This window comes from Spea bombifrons, chromosome 4 (assembly GCF_027358695.1).
Source record: "Spea bombifrons isolate aSpeBom1 chromosome 4, aSpeBom1.2.pri, whole genome shotgun sequence".
Classification (NCBI taxonomy): Eukaryota; Metazoa; Chordata; class Amphibia; order Anura; family Pelobatidae; genus Spea; species Spea bombifrons.
In genome coordinates, this window is record NC_071090.1 from 6,795,697 (window position 1) to 6,818,924 (window position 23,228).

The following is a 23,228-nucleotide window of genomic DNA, read 5'->3' on the forward strand; positions in this document are numbered from 1 at the left end:
GAGAATGGTGGTTGGTTCACCAGACAGTTTGGTATCAATTCACTAATTTCACTATGAGGTGTAATGCAACATGAATTTAGGCAGTTAAAATGTTACCTCATCTACTTACCAGGATTAAAGTAATTTTTTTAAAAATGATACTATACTATGAATTTCATCGACTACTGCAAGGTCTTTTGGACCTCTGTTGGCCCATGAAATCTATGAGATGGACAGCAAGGTGTACGAAGGATATGGTATCCAAAGTTTATGCTTAAAGAGAAGAATGCATTCAGAGAGATGGAAAAATATCATGCGGTATCAATGTAAGGAAGGCCTTTTTCTATTCCAGCGCACAAAGCAAGGTCCATAAAGACATGGTTGGGTGAGTTTGGAGTGTGGAGGAACTCGAGTGGCTCACACAAAGGCCGGGCCTTAACCCCACTGAACACCTCTGGGATGAAGTAGAATGCTGATTGTTGGCCAGATTAGGCCTTCTCATCCAATATCAGTACCTCACATATGCTTTTGTGGCTGAATGGGCACAAATTCCCAAAATCACACTCCAAAATCTTGTGCAAAGCCTTCCCAGAAGAGTGGAAGCTCACATAGGAGTGATGGTCAGGTGTCTGCATACTTTTGGTCATAAAGTAAAGTAAAGTTTCTAATTTTATTTCAGTAGCACCAACATGAATACATTTGATTTACGGTATCTACAAAACTTACAATCACTACAGGGAACAACACACAAGGAACAAGAGTACATTAAGAGCATAAATAAGAAGGGAAATGGGTCCAATATAATTATAATCTATTATCATTTGTTGATTAACAAATTCACGGTCCATGGGTCATATGATTTATATAGTAATACGAATATATTTGATACAAGGAATCACGTAACATTATATGAATCTTCCTTTTCTTCTTTGTAGAGGACACACAAAAAGCAGGCTGTTAGAAATACACCAACCAGCTGTAAGACACATACAAAATATGTTATTAAAATGTTATATAATGTTTAATATATTATTTGAGCCAAGCAAAAATCTAAAATACATTTGGGGAGGTTGTTTGCTATGGTAACTAAGAGCTTCCCTTGGAGGCTGTAAAAGAGGTACGATACAGATTTCTCATAAGGTTATATCAGTACGATATCTCTTTTTAAAACAACCGGTTAATAAGTATTGTGTTACTTGCTTTAATTAATTAATTGCATAACAAATTGGCTCTTCTAAATCTTTTCACTTTGGGCCCTTATAAACTTAGATACAGCCCTACTATAGTTCTCCAAGTTTTGGAGACACAAGTAAGTGAATACTTTGGATTTATGTATAAATTTGTAATAAAATATTATATGATCTTCATCTAAGTTACAATAATGAACAAACACAATCTATTTAATCTAATAACACAAATTATTGTATTGTTCTTCTCCATTTTGAATAAATCATTCAAACGTTCACAGTGTGGGTTGGAATACTATGTGAAGCCCTAGATTAATCACTTCAACAAAAGCTAATTGGAGTCAGGAGTTATCAAACCTGGAGTCCAATCTATGAAATGAGATTGGAGGTGTGTTTTAGAGCAACTTTGACATAAAAAAAAACATTTTGAGTTTGCTATTCTCAAGAAGCCTCTGTTGATGTGAACCATGCATCGCAAAATAATAAATAAATCTCAAAAGGCCTACAATGAAGAATTATTGATTTTGCATAAAGTTGGTAAGGGTTACAAAGAAATCTAAAAGACTTAACGCATTCATCAGTTCGCACTTAGACAAATCATTCATAAATAGAGGCAATTTAGTACTGTGAATACTCTACCTACAAGTGGGCACCCAACCAAGATAACTCTCAAAAGGACAATGTAGAATGCTCAAAGAGGTAAAAAAAAAATCCTAAAGTAACAGCTAAATGCTTGAAGGAATCATTGGAACCGGTCTTGGAATCTCTGTTCATGAATCCGCTATACTCAAAACAGGCATAGAGTCCATGGCAGGACACCACGAAGAAAGACGCTGTTCTCCAAAAACATTGATGCTCACAAACAGCACCTTGACGCACAACACTACTGGGAAAATGTTTGTGGACGGATGAAACTAAGGTTAAATTGCCTGGGAAGAACACGCAGCACTACATATGGCATAAAAAGGGCACTGCATACCAACATGAAAACATCAAACCAGCTGTGAAGTATGGTGAAGGGAGCATGATCATTTGGGGCTGTCTTAAAATCAAGAAGTTGGGTAAAATAGACTTTTACAATATTTATGCCCAAGTGCCGTTGCGTGTAATTTTCCCATACTTAGCAGCACTCATACAGTGCAGACAGGCAGAATATTTTGAATTACAATGCCACTGTTGCAATACTGTTTAGGAAAATATTTTAGAGATTAAAGGATTATTAAAATGAATTATTGTTTAACAAATGTTTTGCTCCTCTTTACCTAAAGAACAATTTGTACTGTTTTTTTTTGTACTGTTTTGCAGACTTTTATCAAATAAGGAGAGATTTCCCCGTTTATCATCTACTGTAAACATGATTTCTGTGTTCTAAAGAACGTTGTTTTCAGAAATTTATTTAAATAAATGTAAAAATGGTTAATGTCATACTTCAAATATTATTTAGTATGATTTCGACTATACCGATGCTCTCGTAGTTGGTCCTAGTCCATTGCATGATGTCATTGGCCACAGTGATATAAAGACCTATGTGTTTTCATATGCATCCTATTTATGGCAAATTTGTTCTTCACGTATCCTTAAAAAATGCTGGGTTTGTCCCTATTCTGGACAAAAAAAAATATTTAAGCTGGGAACATGAAATATGGGGATAATGTACTCCTTACACTCTCCTTACACTCTCAGGAATTAATAGGTAATGTAATGATTTCATTGGTAAATCCATATTAATATAAATAATCAATGAATCAATTACTCACAATCATTTTAAGTTGAGCCATTTTTATAGTACATCTTTCTAAAAGTTTTTTTTTGTTTTATGTGTAATAATGACATTTTACCAGTTGGTGGCACTGTTGTCATTTGTTTTATGAAATCCATAGGAAATCATTTTTTGTTGTTATTTTCAAATGGCAAGAAATAAAGATCTAAATAAACTATTAGGGTTTCATTAGAGACAGACACATTTTCCAAAAACAATAAACCTAAGGTGTTCAGAAATAGTTTGCCGGTGAAAATGATATGAAAATATGCTGCCAATAAATTATATGGGCTATATTTGTTTTCATGTTTTTCTATCACAGTGCTTCACTTTTTGTGTAGGTATGTGTGTAGGTATGTTACTGTATGTGCAAGTGTGTAAGTATGTCAATATGTTACTGTGTGTCAGTAGATTATTGTGTATGTGTTAGTGTAAGTATGTTACTGTGTGTAAGTGTGTTTGTAAGTATGTTAATATGTGTAAGTATTTTACTCTGTGTGTGTAAGTTTGTTAGGGTTGTTAAGTATTTTAGTATGTGTAAGTATTTTACTGTGTGTGTCTTTGTGTGTGTAAGTATATTAGTTCATGTGTGTGTTAGTGAAAGTATGTTACTGTGTGTAAGTATGTAAGTGTTTGTAAGTATTTTTGTATGTGTAAGTATTTTACTGTGTGTGTGTAAGTATATTAGTACTGTAGGTGTATAAGCATATATATATACATAAACAGAGTTACACACACAACACCATATGCTCACACACATGTATGTGAGCATATGATGTTGTGTGTGTGACTGTATGGCATTAGCATGAACGCTTATATCCACATGTAGTGTTAGAGTGCATTGGTGTATGAGGTTAGCGTGTCTGTGCATGAGTGTATGGTGTTAGCGTGTGTGTTAGTGTGTGTGTTACTGTAATCTATTAATGTTTGTGAGCATATGATGTCTGTTAAGGTATGAGGTTAGAGTGTATGTTTGTGTGTCAGTGTATGATGTTTTCATGTGTCTCTGTGTCAGCATATGGTTTTGGCATGTAAGGGGTGAACCTAGTGTTAATTCCACCCGGGAGATGAAGAAGAGGAGCAGGAGACAGAATATGTATATATGTAAGTGTACAGTGGTTGTTTTTATGCTAGTATGTATGCATGTGAGTTATTACCATAGTAACCAATGTTTATTGGATGGTTTAAAGAGTTGCTTTGATGATAAAACTTTGCACCAGAATCGTGTTGAGTAGACCTTGCCGGGGGAAATAAAATTGTTTCATAGACTTCATTATCAATAACAGGGCAAGAGATATTCTTGTTCTTGCTTTTATACCAGCAGCAGAAACCGTAAAAGTAAATAACCAATTTCCTCTTTGTTTCATTATATAATGCATCATTTCCTAATTGAAGTGTCAGAACAAGCAAGAATGTATCTTGAGTCAATTTGGTTTTTTTTGGTTTTTTTTTTTTAATTTGGAGCGATACCAGGCACATTTCTTACTGCATTATTTAGATTATTATGATTGCTTCATTGTGAGGAGCCGGGGAAATTACATTTTACTTTCCGTACCTTATGCATTAAACATTATACGGTTAACAGATGATATTAAAGGGAAATGAAATGTGCAGTGTACGTTTACAATTTTTAAGGGAATTAAATTAAGATGTTGGACTGGATAGCACTGAAGAGTACTGGGTTTTTATTCCACGTCGTTCCAATAAACATTATGTGAAGATCTGAGGGTTGGCCATTTTCGACAGGCATGTGATATTTTATTTATATTCCAAACACAAACACCAGAGATGATTCCTCCTGGAAATCCTGTTTCAGTGAAAAAGTCCCTTTACCCATAGACCTTAATTGGTAGATGGTCCCCTGGGTAATTAAGACTGAGGTATTCTAGAACAGACCTAAACACATGCATAAAGGCCATTATGCAGCTGTTAGCTACACTGAAATTTGGGGGGAAATTATTGGAGCAGACAATAACAATAAATTTTTAGAGCTTTTAAGTGAAACTATGGTTAGACTTCCCTTTAAGGCCATCCCCATGTTATAAAACATAATAAATAATATAATAAAACCTACTTATTTCACAAATGTTTTTTAATCTTCATCCTTACATTGGTCTAGGGCCACAAACATTGGCTGGGTCACTTTATTCAACCTGTGAGGCCCACGTAGCCCTGGTTTGTGGGGGTCACAGCTTACATTAGAAGCCCCCCCTTTTTTATTGATTGTATATATGGGTTAAACATATTAATAATACATAGAAAGACCGTGCAGGTTTTTAACAAGCACTGAAACGGATCCAGGAAAAAAAAGTTCATAACTTTTCATAAATACAAACTTCTACTCGAAACGATAATAAAACTTTATGTGATCGAATATTGTACAGATGTTCCATGTGAAATAAAGTCACACATATTTATTAATGAATTCAATGCACACACACATGAAGTCATGAAGTCCTGACAAATATAAAGAATAGTTTTTACTAGATAAAAAAATATATTAAAATGCAACATGAACATTGAAAAAAAATAATACTCAAAGTAACTGGATGATATCCTGATATCACATGATTTGGGTTGGGATAAAGACCTCTTTTTATTAGCATAAACCAGTATTAAAGAAATACCTCCCCCTACTTTGTGTTAAGGAGTCCCCCCAAACAATAAATGCATATAAAAGTACTTTGTAAGTACCCTCAAATGCATCATTCATAAAATAAATATAAAATACTTATCTAATCCGCCGTAGCTTCCTACCACCTCCATGGTGCAATATTCTAGGGCACTGATTGGCTGCTTAAAGATAACAATTGCCCTCCCGACCAGCTCATAAACATTACCTGATACCCCCTACATATCACTCAAGCACCATAGACGGAAGGAAGCATATAAGGAATAAGAAAAACTCAAAATTCTTACTGTAAGTTGAAATATGTAGAGATATGCAAACGTCGATTACTCAATGAATTAATCGAATGTACGAAGGTACGTCTTAAGTATAATTTACTTTCGTCCTGAACTCTCACCTGAAAACAAGCAATTCCCACAGAAACCGCTCCGATGATCAAGAGATGTTCTTGAAGGAATTCTTCCAGTTTGGAAATACATCCTATCTGTATGCAGAAGTTAAGAAGTCATTTTCAATGTCCAATGATCATTTACAGTGGTGCTTAAAAAGACACATGCGCGTGAAAATGAAGACCTTTTCGGTAATGAGGCAGAATATAAGAGACAGATGTAGGTCTGATTCAATGTGATCTTGGAGCTTAGGTAGATCCATTAACTAATCATTTCCAATAATTAAGGTATAAGAGTGACTTATCATGGCTCATCATGATCAGGATATTTATATTATTATTTTTTATTTATTGTTATAGCACCATAATTGTCTACAGCGCTGTACGCCCTAGGGATGGAATAAGATGCCACCACTACTGGACCATCAAGCAACTGGAGAATGGTAACTGGGTAGACCATGAGCAAACGATGGGTGGGAGTGATCAATAATTGATGGTACCAGTTTGAGTCTTTTTCCCTTTGACTATGATGATGGACCGAAAACGTGGAGCCCCATGGAAGTTCCTCATTTATCAAATCTGTTCCAGAATAGAGCATTTGAGGGGCACACCAACCAGAGTTCATTCAACATGCTATTAAATGGGGCAATTTGAAGCAGGGTGTATAATACGAGAAGACTATTTTATTTCCAAATTGATGGAATGCAATTATCATCTGCCTTACCCAACTCCGTGAGATGCTGGGCTTGAAAGGCCCAATTAAAAGATCAATTTCTGGCAGCACCTGACAATTTGATTGATTTGTCTGGCTTCTGATTCTACAAATGTTTCATGTTGTTTGTACTCAAGTCCTGAGTCCCTGAAGTATAGACTGAATAAAAACATCATTTTTAGAGACAGTTTCAAGTTTACATTAATGTGTATGGAGAGTCAATGTGAGATATCCTTCAGCGTATCTCCAAAGGTCCTTGGCTGGCCTGTCTGACTGGGTACCACCCAAAGTGCCCTTCCACTATTTGTCTACCTTCGTGAGGTGCAAGACTGGAAGGATTCGCCAGCTAAATCCTCTGGGTGTATGATAGCATGAACGGAGGTCTATGCTCAGAAGGGTACAGTACCATTATTTTCTGTACCTGGTGAAGACCCCATTTTGTGCAGGTAGAAACATTGTTAATTAGGGCTTTCCAAGTAAACGTGCTTTCGCATTCTTTCAATGTCTGCCAAAATAGCGCAGCTTCTGATATTCTAGGGCACTGATTGGCTGCTTAAAGATAACAATTGCCCTCCCGACCTGCTCATACACATTATCTGATACCCCCTACATATCACTCAAGCACCATGGACGGAAGGACGCATATAAGGAAGTACTAATTTTGATGAGCCACAAAGTGTCAAGGAATGTATAGACACTATTTCAAAACTGGACTTAAAGGTACAGTCATGCCATTTCTTTTTAACTTGCCTTTTCCTTAAAACATATCTCATGTCTCCTTGTAGTCTGTGTCTATATAAAACACTGGGGTATATTCACTAAAAGGAGTGGTCAGTTGTTACAGACTTACGTGAATGACCAAAACCCAACTTCAGTTGTGGACCCTTGGATGCCAGCACTTGGAAACCAACTTGCACATACAAATATGCAAGTAGACGTATCTATACATTGGGCAACTTGTATGCACACTGTGGCCATATTACAAGATTTTAAAATACTGAAATGTAGCAACATATTTCTTACCTCCACTTTGAAAATATTAGAGGGATGATCTCGTTTCCCACAGTACGGAGTAACGGTCTTGCAGCAGCTGTCAGGCACCACCCGTCCGTCGGATTTCTCGGAGTTGATGTATAAACTGTATTTCCAGTCGGCGTAGCTGTTGCTGCCGCAGCATCTAAGCTGAGCCATGAATGAAAGCCAAAGACGCCCGTTACATGGATAAACCCAACAATAACTGAATGTTCCGAGTTTCATACAATACATAATTGTTTTGTAATTCCCATAAAATGCGTGTACAATCATACTGAATAAGATTTTTGGTCAACAAGGAAATAGATCTTTTCAACTGTCCATTCTATATAACTATTAACAGGAAGTAACAAATGTTATCTCATATAGTACACCCTTCACGGTCCCTTTAAAGTTGAACTGTGCTAATTCTTATACAAGATATTAGACTTAAATGTTTCCTGATTGGAGGGTTGGAGTAGAGGACGTCACCGGAAGCTCCGCCATTTTGCCTTAAGATAACCCCATGTGAATGTCTGCTAAAATGGCAGAGCTTCTGGTAACATTGAGTGCAGACAAAGGAAGGGGAAGAGAAGAAAGGAGAAGAAAGGAGACGAAAGGAGAGAAAAGAGAGGAAAGATGAGAACAAGAAGGAGGAGAACAAGAAGCAGAGCTACGAGACAGCAGAGAAGGTAGGGGGACATTCAGATAGCATGAGAGAGAGTAAACAAAAATGAGAGTGTGAGAGAGTGAGTGAGAGTCTAAGAGAGTGCGGGAGAGTAAATGGGGGTGCCGGATAAAGAATTGGTCCCTGATTTTCGTCCAAAAAGGGCAGGCGGGAAACAAAATTTGTTGTCCGAAAACGAATGGGTCAAAAAAGAACTGAACAAATTGTCCGAATTGTTTTTGACTCATTTGCACGTCTACAAGATATGTATCATTTCTAACATTTTCATTAAAATATTCTTATTTGCGGTAACTAAGAGTAACCATCTTGGATATATTTAAAATGATGGCTTCATCCAAAGATATGTCATAATATAGCTCTGTCTACGGCACTAAATGCGTGCGATGGAGTCTTTAGTTGAAGACGATACCCTTCATTGGGCCATCATAACAATGACAAGCACTTTCAGTGGCGCCAAGGAGCATTTACAAACCGTCAGATCATTTATTTCACGATGATGATTAAATAATAATAAATAGTTCTTACATCTTCCTGCATTTGATCAATTGCATCGGTAATGTATTCCTTCCCGGGCTCTGCATAATGACGCACAATAGTCTGATTCAGATGTTCTTTAAGCTCTTCGCTGATCTAAATATTAAAAATACAAAAAATAGATTGAACACAGTCAGGGGGCTTATGTATAAAAAAGGGATGCTGGGGAAATGTTGGTGTTGTCACCATGACAACCAACAGTTTGGTTCAATCACCAGAACCATTGGTTGCTCTTTATACATGATACCCCAAATATATTTTTTTTACCTGTGAAGTGGGGTACCATTCATTTATATTTTAAATTACATTTATATATACATTTTCTATTTTAAATCTAGAAAATAAATATAAAAAGATCTGTAGATCACAGTTTCCATGTTCTTATGGGTTTACGTGAATCTTAGATCTATATTTCTATCCATTTCTATTCTGGAGAAGAACTTGGTCAGCCGTCCATTGTCTAACAAATACATTAACCCAACTCCTGGATAATCTCACCAATTCTAGTATTTTAATTCTCAACCCTTGTCTTATTTTATGTATTAAAATATAATCACTGGGGGACATTAAGACAAAAAAAAATAAAATAAAAAATAAAAAATTAAAAAATAATAATAATAAAAAAATATATATATATATAGACATGATGCTAATTAATTACAAATAAGCTTCCTTCTACATAAAGTGTCAGACTCACTGGCTTAAAGTTACATGTCGCCCAAGAAAAAAGCATATGGTATCTTCACGTTTACAACGTTGAAGTAATAAATAAGTCTAAATATAGAGGTTGTTTATTTGCATTCATAACAATATGAAGCAAGGGCTTTTTATAGATGTCTCCTATACATCCTATTTTAAATTGGATATGGCTAGTTTTTGGTTAGGGAAATTCTATGTAAAAAATTAAGACACGTCCAGAAGGATAACTATTTTATTTAATACATTACTTTTAATACATGTTCTAATTTCCGAGTAGCATGTTCTAGCCCAAGCTGATGAGACTCCGCTTTTCATGTCTCTAATGTTGTTAAAATGAATTCAGCTGCGCTGGATAATAACCGCAAATAGTGTTCAGCTGCTATAGGTCACAGCATGAAGACGCAATGTGTTTCCCCGCGGGAAAACAACTACAGTGGAAAAAAAAGATTATCATTAATCCCTGGGACTGTTACCCAAAATGGTACATCTATGGACTATTCTACCCTTAAATTTATCATCATCATCAAAAATCATGGATATTTTGCTTTACCCAAAAATATTATTTTTAATTAGTTAGTCTGGAAATATTGGTCAAATTAGTACCACAGCCCGTTTTGTCGTGATGGAAAGACTTAAACCTTAATCAGTCGTTGGTCTCATCTTAGATTAAGAAGCCATATGTCTTTCCGATGCATGTTTACCTCTTCTAAAAGAAAAAATATAAAAAATAATAAAAAATTATATATATATATATATATATATATAGATATATATATATGGACAAACTTACGGTATCATAATATATGTATGCCAGGAGACCTGCAGCAAGTTCAGCAGCATAAACCGAAATTATTATTGACAAATACTGTAAAGAAAAATACAGTAAATCAGATTATTGTTCGCAGTCAAATCTGTTGAATTAATTATGTACAGTGTAACATATTCTCTGGTTTCCAGGCTATAAAATTCACTTTTTTGGGAGTCAACAAAGGCTCTGAAGAGGGACAGTCACTCTTTTTTGACCCAAACCCGATTGTCCCTTTTGACTTTCACTGATGTGCTGGATATAAGTAAATGACAGTGTTCTGCAGTCACAACTCAATAATATGTATAGAAACAGCAGAAAATGGGTTTATGAATTACATTATCTAAAGAAAACTACCGCTAAGTGCCTTATACTGTTACAATTATTGATGTAAAAAAGGCTTAGCAAAGCCCTGTCGCTCGCCATGCCGCTGACCACATCGTCTAAAACCAAAAAGTCTCTTTCTGGCCATTCTAATAACAGAATATATAAGTTTCATCTAAACTGGGGGAGGGTAAATTGGTGAACTTTGGGTATCGCTACAAGAAGAGATGAATGGAGAAGATAAGTTATGGTTAGCATTCCGTATAAAGGGAGTGAATTTAGGCCAAAGACATTCAACATTTCGTAAAAGGAGTTATAAAACAAAGCGGTTGACTATTGATGTCGATCACTCACTGGTTGGAAACGCCATCCTGGAATCTGGTGAAATGCTATTTACGTGCTCTTAACCCCTTAAGGACAATGGGCTTTGTCATTAAGGGGTTAAACTCTCGTTCCGTGCGTCTAGAAGAATTCTAGAAACAGCACCAACATGGTAGACCACCCAAACATGATTAGTCTACCATACGGACCTCAATCATCTTTCGGGGGGGCTATTTATACATTTCCCAAATTAAATACAGATGTATCAATGCCATATTAATAGAGAGAGAGATTATAAATACACTCTTTGTAAAAAAATAAATATATATATAGTTCTCCTAAACAAGATGACGTTTATAATCCTGCGTTTATTCGATATCTCGTTAGCTATACATTGTGTACGACGTCGCCTCCTGCTTCGCTGATCTCTGTCTAAACCCTTTTCAGAAGCAAAGTCATCAAATGGAATATAAACTGTAATTTTTAATTGGGAAGAAACATACCCGGGTTCCACGGCTAGTTAGTATTCGTTACGCTAAAAATAACAACATATCTGCAATTAAAGAGCTCTATATTTATATGCTTAAGCAAAACATATACCTTATTTAGGATGATGTTCCTTTAACCCCTTAATGACACTCAAAATGCATTGTTTTCAATGGGTTTTGAGACCGCCCATTGTCCTTAAGGGGTTAAAACCAATAGATACATTTCACAAAGTAGAGAAAATTCATAAAAGCATCTAAAGAAAATAGTCAAGAGTTTTAGCCCCGGGAAGTACGTTCAAAAAGCTTAAACTTGCTTATTCCGGAGCCCTCCTGTAGTGATAAAAGGTAAGTCAAAGGTATATTTAGTAGACTTGGGCACCAGGGGGCTCTTCGTGTTCGTCTTCGTGCTCGTCTTCGGGGAAAAAAAAATCTTCGTATTCCGCGAATATTCGCCCGTTCCTGTCTTCTCTTCGGGCGAATATTCGTTTTTTCTTCGTTTTTTCCGGTTAAGGGGTTAATACGGGGTTAACGCGGCTCTGGCGCCAGTACTTTAAATGTGTCTATCAGCAACTCCATTGGTCGCCAGCAGGGGGCCTCCTGCTGTCGACCAATGATCACAGTACCATATATAGCTAATATATTCTCGGGCAGAATATTCTGCTACTCAATGTAAAACCAACAGAGGGCAGCATTCTGTCCGATGATATATTAGCCATATGTGGCAGTGTGTTCATTTTCATTTATTAATTATTTAAATAAAATATATTTCCATGATCCGCTGGTCTCCCCACTGCAACAGTTAAATGTCCGCACTCGCGGACATTAATTTTGTCGAACTTACAAACTCTTTTTTTCTATTTATTTTGGGTTTTTTTGTATTAAACTGTTAGACGAAAGGATCATGGGAATAAATGCAAATGAGCACACGGCCCCATATGGCTTATATATCTTTGGACAGAATGCTGCCCTCTGTTGGTTTTACATTAAGTAGCATATGTTTGAAATCCAAAGTTATTCTGCTACTCGACGTAAAACCAACAGAGGGCAGCATTCTGTCCAAAGATATATAAGCCATATGGGGCCGTGCGCTCATTTGCATTTATTCCCATGATCCTTTCGTCTAACAGTTTAATACAAAAAAACCCCAAAATAAATAGAAAAAAAGAGTTTGGAAGTTCGACAAAATTAATGTCCGCGAGTGCGGACATTTAACTGTTGCAGCGGGGAGACCAGCGGATCATGGAAATATATTTTATTTAAATAATTAATAAATGAAAATGAACACACTGCCACATATGGCTAATATATCTTCGGACAGAATGCTGCCCTCTGTTGGTTTTACGTTGAGTAGCAGAATAACTTTGGATTTCAAACATATGCTACTTAATGAAAAACCAACAGAGGGCAGCATTCTGTCCGAAGTTATAGTAAGCTATTTATACTAAGTTAAATGTCCGTACCGGCGACTTTGTTGGTCGCTGGCACTGACATTTAACTGACACAGTGGGGAGACCACTGGTGTCCCTGCTGTGTCAGTTAAATGTCCGTACCAGTGACTTTGTTGGTCACTGGCACGGACTTTTAAGTTAACTGGTGCAGCAGGGTCCCAGGTTGCTTTTTTTTTTTCTGCCTAGCAACTAGTGGTAAGGGGCCGTGCGAGTGAGCCTATTGGTCGCTTGCACAGCCCTTTACCCTACAGATTTCTGCTCCCGTTATCCAACGCAGCATTGCAGGGGTTAACGAGAGCGGAAATCAGGAATTAAAAAGGCTGTGCAAGTGAGCCTATTGGTCACCTGCAGGGTCTTCCTCTGGCATCAACCAATTGTTTGATGCCAGAGGAAGACCCTGCAGGTGACCAATAGGCTCACTCACACTGCCCTGTAACCCCTGACGACGAACCTTCTGATTTCCACTTCAGTCAACTCCCGCGATGCTGTGAAGATAAGGTAAGTTAGATGGGGGAGGGACCGGGTAGATTAGTAGACGAAGGCGAAGATTCTTCGTGTGTGAGTCTTCGTCTTCGCCTACGTTTTACCTGCACTGTCTTCTCTTCTTCATGTCTTCGGAACGAACACGAAAACGCACTCTTCGTGTTCGTTTTCATGTTCGCCCGAAGACGAATGCACAAGTCTAATATTTAGCATAGACACACCTGGCCAATTATGAAAATAAAGATCTAAAGATAAATACATTGCATTGGATCATCCACCAGTCCCGGTAGAGTTATTCGGCTCACGCCGCTAATATTTGCATGTATTAAATAATTTACAATCAGAGGTCATTAATAATTTATCAAAACGAGAATGTTCAAATTTTTGGTATCTTGATCTTTTAGACTCTTCTAACTAGCGTTACGTGTGCTTAGATCTAGCTAAGCACACGTAAGCAAAGGTCTAATTATCCATTTAACTTTATTTGACTGTATGTTAAAACGTCTGATGATATTTTGAGGTTGTTCTCATCCCCCCCATCTCATTTTTGAGAATGTCTTTTGGATTATTGCCCTTTTAAGCCGACAGAGAAGCCCGGACAAGCTGGTCAAGAACTTGATCATCAGGATTCACATCAATCATTGGTTGTGTCGGTGTATATTATAGGGTTTTTACTCTGAAATAACAAAAATATTTTATAGTGACCTATACCGCAAGCTAAACTGTAGATAAAATGATGGATTTGCCCATATTAAAATACGTTGTATCTTTTTATATAGATGTTATTAAAGTGACACTCCACCTTGGAAATGCATGGAGGGATTCTGCTGAATCTCTCTATATACTTTTGACCATTATCCCAAGACTCCACCAGCAATTTGCCGTTCAGGGGATCTCTTTGGCCAAACGTATCTCCAGCCACATGATATACTTGCTGCCACTCAGCTCCGTTACTGGCTCAACAAGCGTTCTTGGGTCTAAGGGCACCGCCATGTGCAGAAAGTGGTTCCATTGGCCTGAAGAACTGGTCTACTGGCCAACAGCAACACAAAACTGATCTGCTGCTGTAGTGTCGTCCACTGGGCGGACATGTCCGGCCTCATGATACATAAGCATAAAAACATAGTCGTGCATATGCAGACATTGAGCCGCAGTTACGTCATCAGGCGGCTGCTGGCCTTAAAGTGCCAGGGCTACCTTGCCATTGCCAATCTGTCCATGGATACTGGAGTGTCCCTTTAACATTGTTAAAAACTGTAATTTTAAAACAATTGAGATTCTATTATTTGTATTTTAATTGGGAGGGAAAATAAGACTCCAGTCATTTCAAGGAAAATCATTTAAACAGGTTACCATAAATGCATAAGCATAAAGAAATCAATTAACGTCTGAAAGACGGATTCCAGCAGTTATGAAATCATTTTTATTCCAGAGTGCTTTAAAGGTATTTTCAGTGATTCTATATGTTTAACCTATGAAATCTCTTAGCTGCCTCTTAGAACAGATGAATATTAGAATTTAATATATTCCACAAAAAGAATGCATGCCGGTTTAGGAAACCACGATGTGATAAAAGCCGGACAGATTACTAAGGGCGACATATTCATGTTTCTAAAAACAGGTCCGGTCTCGGAGGGACATCGCAACGTCTTTTCATGGGAATGTTAACATAACTAATTAGGACTTCAATTTAGAGCGAAAATTGTCACTTCTGTTTAGAAGAAGTAATTATAAAGATCAATTCATTTCTAGTTGTTGGCCCTGCTTCTAAAGTACGTTGAGGATTGTCATTGCCCTATGCAATTCATTCCAGCAGCATTAAAAATTATGTAAAAAAAATAGCCTTAAAAAGCCAAAACTGTGTATTATAGAGGATGCCAACATGCTAATAGATATAATATAGTTATCCAATACACTGTACAGGGTGCTGGGATCTATAGCGAGAGGCATTAATAGCAGGAAGAGAGAGATGGTTCTGCCACGTTACAGATCTCTGATCAGACCTCACCTAGAGTATTGGGTCCAGCTCCGGAGACCCCCATCTCCAGAAGGATATCGACATGGAGAGAGCTCAGAGGAAGGCGGCTAAAATGGGGAATGGAAGTTCATTTCAAAGGAGGAGAAATGTGAGAACCAGAGGTCATGGTGTAAAACTAGAGGCTCAGAGCTTAGATGTAATGTAAGGACCTTTTACTCTACTGAGAGGGTGGTAGATACATTAAACAGCCTCCCATCAGTAAAGGAATGTAACCATGCATTGGAGCCCAATCCTGAAAGCTATCCTGTACCAAGGACTGATTAAGACCTGGGTTTTATATCAGGAAAAGCGGGCAGACTATCTGCTGTCAAATTCTATTTTTCTATGTTTTTATATGACTACCGGCCCAATGGCTAGTAAATGCGTGGCCCATGCTGGACACACCTGTCTAGTAGTGCTGTTGGGTGGGTGTAAAATAAAAGCAAGGTTTTACTAATACACGTGCAATGCATTTGAATCTAAGAGTATGTAGATTAAAAGCAATATTATTTTTTTTAGGGGGAAAGGACAGAAAACAATTTGTTTTTCATTTATCTGATTACAAGCTTTTTAACGCAAGGAACCAAAACAGAACCTACAGTCCATTATAATAAAGAGTCTTCCTGCAGAATATAGCACGGGGACCCATCGACTCCGTGTATAATATGTGTAGGAATGGCGGATTTTAATGTCTTTACTGTTACATGCCGAACTTAATGATGCTCCGTCCCCAAGACACAAAAAGCAAAATGGTCCAGTCAGCAGGAACATCACATTGGTTGCTATGGCAATAAAGAGACAGGAATATTTTTTACACTTTGTATAAAAAAAGAACATTCTCTTCTGTAAAACAGGTTACTGCAATGACCGAATCTACACGCGCATATATATATATATATATATATATATATATATATATATATATATAATATATAATAGAATATAATATATATATATATAATATATATATAATATTATATATATAATATATATGTAATATATATAATATATATAATATCTAAATTATATATATATACATATATATATATATAATTTAGATATTATATATATTATATAATATTTAAATATCTAAATTAAAATTATAAAACCATTGTATTGGTTATTCTATGCCAAGCATTGACAACATTATTTTTTAATACCATGGACTGGAACAGAAGACTGATAATCAGATAATTTTCTCTGGCATGACTGTAGCACCAAGTCTAGAGTAGATAGTCCAAAAATAATAATTTGTATGTAATCTAATCACACACACGTTTAAAAAATAGATCTAATTGTTTCTTCTCTGTCACTTTCTCTGGCAAGACATCTCCATTCACTTCTTCTACTTTCTGTTGGTGTCCCCTAAGGATAAGTCCTTGGCCCTCTGTTCTCTCTCTTTACACTCAATGTCTTGGAAAATCCCAAAGGAGAATGTCCGGCCATCAGTTTGTGACCTAAAGCTCAAGCATCGTTGGGTTATGCAGCAGGACAATGATCCGAGGAACCCAAGAAAGTCCACCTCTGAAAGAAAATGAAGGTTTTGGAGCGGCCGAGTCAAAGTCCTGACTTGGATCCGATTGAGATTCTATGGCAGGACCTTAAAAAGGTGATTCATGTTCTAAAACACTCCAATGTGGCTGAATTAAAACAATCCTGCCATGAAGAGTGGGCCAAAATTCCTCGCAGCGATGTAAAAGTCTCAGTGCCGGTTATCACAAACCTTTAATTGCAGCTGTCTCTCCCAAAGGTGGCACAAGCAATTAGGTTTAGAGAGGCAATTACTTTGTCACATGGCTCATATAGGTTTTTAAGAACTCTTTACCTTCAATAAATGAAACGATCATTTAAAAGCTACATTTTGGGTTCTTATTGCTTTATATTTAAATTAGTTGGCTGAGCTAAAATTTAAATGTGACAAATAGAAAAAAAAAACAAAAGTGGCCAAATATTTCTTCATCTCACTGTTTCTCTACACGTCATTCACTCTAGGTTGTAAGCCTATTGTATCTTTTTAAACAAATGTACTGTAAGAAGCGTTGTGTAACTAGCTGGTGCTACATAAATATAAATAAATAAATATATAAATATATAAATATAAAGAAATATAATAATAATAATAAATAAATAAAATATAATCATAAATAAATAATGATAATAGTAATGTCGCATAAGGGGGTATTTAGTATTTGTCGTGTGAACAGACCGGGTGTCTATATAGAATTAAAGTGATTTTGATGCACATACCATCTTGAGGTTGCCGTCTTGGATGTTCTACGAGCCTTGAAGTGCTATCTACCAGCCATTCCCCCCGTGTGCCCGGAATCCTAATCTTCACAGTACTAAGGCTGTTATTTTAGAGTAGAAGGAAATTAAAAATCTGCTTATTTCCCCCTTTTTTCTACTACATTACTGTAATAATGTGAAACTTCACCTAGCAACCAAGAAAACACGAGCTCCGCAGAAAAGCTCATAGAGGAATTACTTTTGGTGAAAGCTTTTCCGTAGCTAATCTATCACAAGTATTTATCTTTAGCTTTAATAAAAGACTGGGCCAGCACCGTAGCTACAATGCTTCGCCGCTACAAGATTAGATGTGCCATATAAAATAAGCTTGTGATACTTTATTACGCCCTATAATAAACATACATTTCTGACAGCTTCTATTTAGAGAGTAGAGCAAATCCATGCAGCGTGATTTGTCAATGTAACAGGAACTGTAACCTCGGACTGTAATTATAATGGAGTCTAACATAAGATGCCTATAAAATGTTTATACTGGAGAGTTGGACATCTCATTGATGTAGAAAAATAAATATATCATCTACTTTCATTTTAATTTAATTAGAGTAAATATTTTTTCATGCACAAGGGATTTTATACCTGACAGATTAATGTTAACAAATTAGCAAGACATAGTTCAGTCTATATTAAAAAGGAAGGAAGAACGGAAGGAAGGAAGGGAAAGAAGGAAAGAAGGAAGGAAGGAAGAAAGAAAGGAAGGAAGGGAAAGAAGGAAGGAAGGAAGGAAGAAAGAAAGAAAGAAGGAAAGAAAGAAAGAAAGAAAGAAAGAAAGAAAGAAAGAAAGAAAGAAAGAAAGAAAGAAAGAAAGAAAGAAAGAAAGAAAGAAAGAAAGAAAGAAAGAAAGAAAGAAAGAAAGAAGAAAGAAAGAAAGAAAGAAAGAAAGGGAAAAAAGGAAAGAAGGAAGGAAGGAAGGAAGGAAGGAAGGGAAGGAAGGAAGGAAGGAAGGAAGGAAGGGAGGAAGGAAGGGAAGGAAGGAAGGAAGGGAAGCAAGGAAGGAAGGAAGGAAGGAAGGAAGAAATAAATGAAGGAAGGAAGGAAGGAAGGAAGGAAGGGAAGGAAGGAAGGAAGGAAGGAAGGGAGGAAGGAAGGGAAGGAAGGAAGGGAAGCAAGGAAGGAAGGAAGGAAGAAAGAAATGAAGGAAGGAAGGAAGGAAGGAAGAGAGGGAGAAAGGAAGAAAATAACAATTACACCCAAAGACTACAGTTTTGGGTGTAATTAAGTAAAATGCAGCGGTGGATTATGGGGCACTGGGGCTATATGTATACATACATGCCGCTGTGCCCATGCATTAGCAAACTCTTGGCTACTCAGTTGGATATTTATTTTATACAATTCTGGAATATTTTTGTTGTTATTATTCACATACTACAGTTACAGCACAATTCAGCCTTGGTTTACAAATCTCTTGCATTATGCCTTTGTGTCTCTACTGGCTACCAGCAGTGGCATCTGGGTGCCATACACCAGCAACACCCATCTCAGCGCAACCCTTCGATCAAGCAGGGGGCCTATATTTATCATCGACCCCCCCCAACTACTTCTTATTGGATGATTCTGTCACATGGCAGGGCTTGAGAAGCTTCCCGCACCCTCAGTGATCATGCACCAGCGATGGAGCCTCTCTGCATATTTATGGATCTGATTAGTGAATAGGGAGCCCATTATTAAAACATTTGCCCCTGGAGGACAATATACGACGTCAAGTTCTCACCTCTCAGGAGAAGTCTATCCACATTTGTTGCAGGCGTATACGTCACTACGGTTTTGTCTGCCGCACACTTCTGTTCATTAACGGGGTTCAAGAGGATTTATGTAGAACCACACACAGAAATAGCCAAATACTCCTAAAATAAACCATTTCCAGCGTGCTCCAGCTGCGCTTATTACATAAGGTCTCATATTCCCCACAATGCAGTTAGTATCCAAGGACAACCAAGAAAAACACAGATGACAAGTCATAAAACATTGTCAAAAACCGTTAAAAATCCATCCATTAGTGTGGTTTTTTTTTTGACTGTAAACTGAATTAGTTGGTGAGAGAAGTAGCTGTTTTGAAAAAGTACTGCTGCCATATCCTGTAATAAGAGATCGGACAGTTTATTTGATCACAGAGAAATAACCTTGGGAGCCATAAATCTGAGCCTTTTTTTTGGTTCATTTGGACTTAACCCCTTAATGACAAAGCCTGTAAATGTACGGGCTCAAAATCCATTGTTTTCAATGGGTTTAGGGACCGCTCTTTGTCCTTAAGGGGTTAAAGGTAAAGCCCAGGAAAGATTTAGTATGGAAACAAAATAAATAAATAAATAACATTTAATTTACTTACCTTAAGGAGAAGCTGCAGCTACAACTATCCATCTCCTCTGTGGTCTGCCAATTCTCACCACTGATTGGTTGCTCAAACAACCCAATCAATGGCTGTAAAGTGTTCTCACTGAAATCATTAGGAGCTTTTTCCGAGCATGGAAATGGGGGTCTCAACAGACCCATACCTGTAGGAAGGTGGCCAAAGGCATTCTGGAGGATAGAATATTATGCCCCCAGTCTGTGGGTTGAAGGGGCAGATTCTAAAGGTCTGAAACTGACTTCTTCTTATTCTACACTGCTGTGATTATATATAAGACTCCCAAATGATGCCCAAATGATGCCTTTGCTACCAGTATTCTATTATTATTATTATTATTAATTATTATTTATTGATCTATATGGTGCCATCATACTCTGCATCGCTGTACAATGGGTAAACGAGACATAACAAGTAGTGTTTAACATAACAATTTTACTTACAGAAACAACAGGTGAGGAGAGCCCTGCTCAAAAGAGCTTACAATCTAGAGGGACTTGGGACGCAAGATGTAAAAGCGCCACGGTTAGAGATGGACCAGACACACTGGTATACGTATTGTCCAAAAGTAGGAGAGGGACTAGAAAAGTGAACTAACGGATTATAGGAGGATGGACATTAACCCGTTCATAGGTGTCCTCAAAGAAGTGGGTCTTTTTGAAGGGCCAAAGGCAGGGGAAAAGATGGATAGGCCAGAGGATAGAGACAGCCCTTGTGAAGTCTTGGCAAATCATCTAAGACGGGGATAAAGCGGGCATGAACAAGAGCCTTAGTGGCGTCTTTTGTTAGGAATGGATGCATGTGGGCAATGTTTTTAAGATGGAGATGTGTTATGGTTGATACTCCTCCTTGAATGCTTGACTAACACGTTGGTTTCCTGAAGGCCACATTCGGTGAGCAACTAGATCGAATCTTTAAGTTGGGCCAATAAAGGGTTAATATTGTATGCAGCAGCTGCCGTACGCGAGCCAGCTTATTCCTATCCAGCATGTAGACATAACGCATCATACGTAATAAAATGAAACAGTGTTACAATCAAATCAGGGGCTATTAAGATGGTGGTGATATACCTCCGACATTAAACGTTATGCCATCACTTAAATGTAATTGTATTAAAATTATAATTTTGTAATTGGGCAGACTAGATGGGCCAAATCGTTGTTATCTGCCGACACATTCTATTAAAGAAAAAAAAAACAGGGGTAGGTTACATTTTCTTGCTATCATGAAAGATAAGAAAAAAATATTAACTGGTTGAGCAGGGAAAGACTTGATTTAATCAAAGTATTAATTTGAATACAATCTTTCGAATGTCACCATTAATACTTTGCTTTAACCACATCTAAAATGAACCAATTACTTTTTATTGAGCGTATAATTTTTGGGTTATTAGATTTTCTCATTCTACCCTTCACATGTTGCTTAATTAATAGCCTACAGTACAAATACATTCATTTATACTCTTAGGGTTCTCAACATTTTCTTTTTTTTAATAATTTATAAACCAGATGATACTGTTTAAAATATAATATTTCATGGTGCTTCAGGATAGGGTGTGAGTTTCTGTTTTCAGTAAGCAAAGGTGGGTATGGTTGGGTTGGACAGCCACGGGTCCCAAGTAGTGTACACATGTTTGTAGTGTTTATCCATTGAAGGACATCCATACCTAGGAACTTCTCAACAAAGGGTACCTGGAGCTCTCCCTCTTCTGGGGAGTATGGCGACAAAGGTAACAATGCGTGGGGGTGGGACTTGTTGTTCAGGTGGGCAGACTAGCTCTAGAGAGCCTTAACTATGCAGGGTGTGGGAGAGAATATGGGCTGTGAGTAGACAACTCTTTTTTGACAGGAGAAGAACAGCCAGAGGAGCAGACTTTTTTTCTGGTGACTCCAGGTCAAGCCAGATGACTCTTCTAGCTGCAAAACCAATTGTAGCAACGTCTTCTTGTTCACTGTGATGTAGGATATCGGATCACCATGAGGAGAGGCAGCTTCAGGAGCCAAGAATGAAGGCCCTCTCCAAGAAAGTTTGGAAAAAGTCATGGACAGACAGCCAGAAACTGTGGACACCTGTGGACTCCATCATTACACCTATGCCAACATAAATCATATGACTGATGCATTTAGAATTATTTTTTTGACACCTCCATTCCACAGAACAGGGAAAGGAGGGAAAGTGGTATGGCATGGACTCTCTCCAATTCAATATTAACCTCCTTCACAATACCACGACTGGATGGAGGGCATAGGAAGAGGTTATATTTCAACTCCTCAATATTACCAAGTAGTATATTTTAGTTCACTAATATTTACATATTTCATTTTACTTACTACTGAAAGGCAGCCTTTGTGTTCTCGGGACATTGCACAGCATCCAAGAAAACCGGCGACCATCACAACACTGCCAGCAAAGAGTAGGATGGACGCGGACACTGATAGCGTACTGGTGGCAAGGAAGGTTATGTAGCTACTTTTCTCTATTAATGTCCATAGACCCATCCCGATCACAGCAGCACCACCCATCTGTGTCAAGGAAGGAAATTGTTATCATTAAGAAGACAAGAGAAAGCATAACGACAAGAGTTGGTACAAGTTTCTAATTCAGACCTAGAAATTGACCTAATTTTAACATTATTTTCACTTTTTATAAAAAAATTAGGCAACTTTTCATGTAGAGATTCTCCAAGAACCATTTCAATGTTTCAATAGACAATTCGGGTACATACAATACTTGCTTATGTCTATTATCTGAGCCATTTACATAATATTTAGGGTAGTGGAGCCCACCAAAACTGGCAAGGGAATAAATAAAAGTGATTGCCCATGGTATTTAAAGAGTTGGGGCCAAGAATCTTTTGTTTCAATGCTGTGTTTACTTGCAGTTCCATATATAACCACTAGGGTGTCAAAACCCTGCTCCTGCGAGCCGAAAGGTTGACCCAGAGAACTGGATAAGCGGTGCTTCTTCCGGGGTTCTCTGGGTATGGTAGGCAGGTAGCTGGAAAAGCAAGATGGCGGCCTCTAGTACAGCTTTTGTTGTTACAATCTATTAAAGGACTGTACTGGTCAATCATCAAGAAAAAAAATATATATAGGTAACTGAGTTTTC

The 23,228-nt window shown here is 37.4% G+C and overlaps 1 protein-coding gene across 1 annotated transcript; it reads right to left on the minus strand.

The window, feature by feature from the left end:
* Positions 1–630: 630 nt before the first annotated feature.
* Positions 631–22,642, minus strand: LOC128491329 (tetraspanin-11-like). Its single transcript, XM_053463645.1, has 6 exons — positions 22,451–22,642; positions 10,377–10,451; positions 8,879–8,983; positions 7,678–7,836; positions 5,952–6,038; positions 631–955 (listed from the first exon to the last, which is right to left on the minus strand). The coding sequence occupies exons 1-6, from the start codon at positions 22,640–22,642 to the stop codon at positions 875–877; spliced, it is 699 nt and encodes a 232-aa protein (XP_053319620.1). The 3' UTR covers positions 631–874.
* Positions 22,643–23,228: the final 586 nt, after the last annotated feature.

Excerpts from the sequence above, each read along its gene's own strand:
- LOC128491329 (XM_053463645.1), bottom strand. The coding sequence starts at position 22,642 with ATGGGTGGTGCTGCTGTGATCGGGATGGGTCTATGGACATTAATAGAG. Across the intron at positions 8,984-10,376 it reads CATACATATATTATGATACC|ATCAGCGAAGAGCTTAAAGA; the intron begins GTAAGTTTGTCC and ends TTTAATATTTAG. Across the intron at positions 6,039-7,677 it reads CTAATATTTTCAAAGTGGAG|ATAGGATGTATTTCCAAACT; the intron begins GTAAGAAATATG and ends TTCTGCATACAG.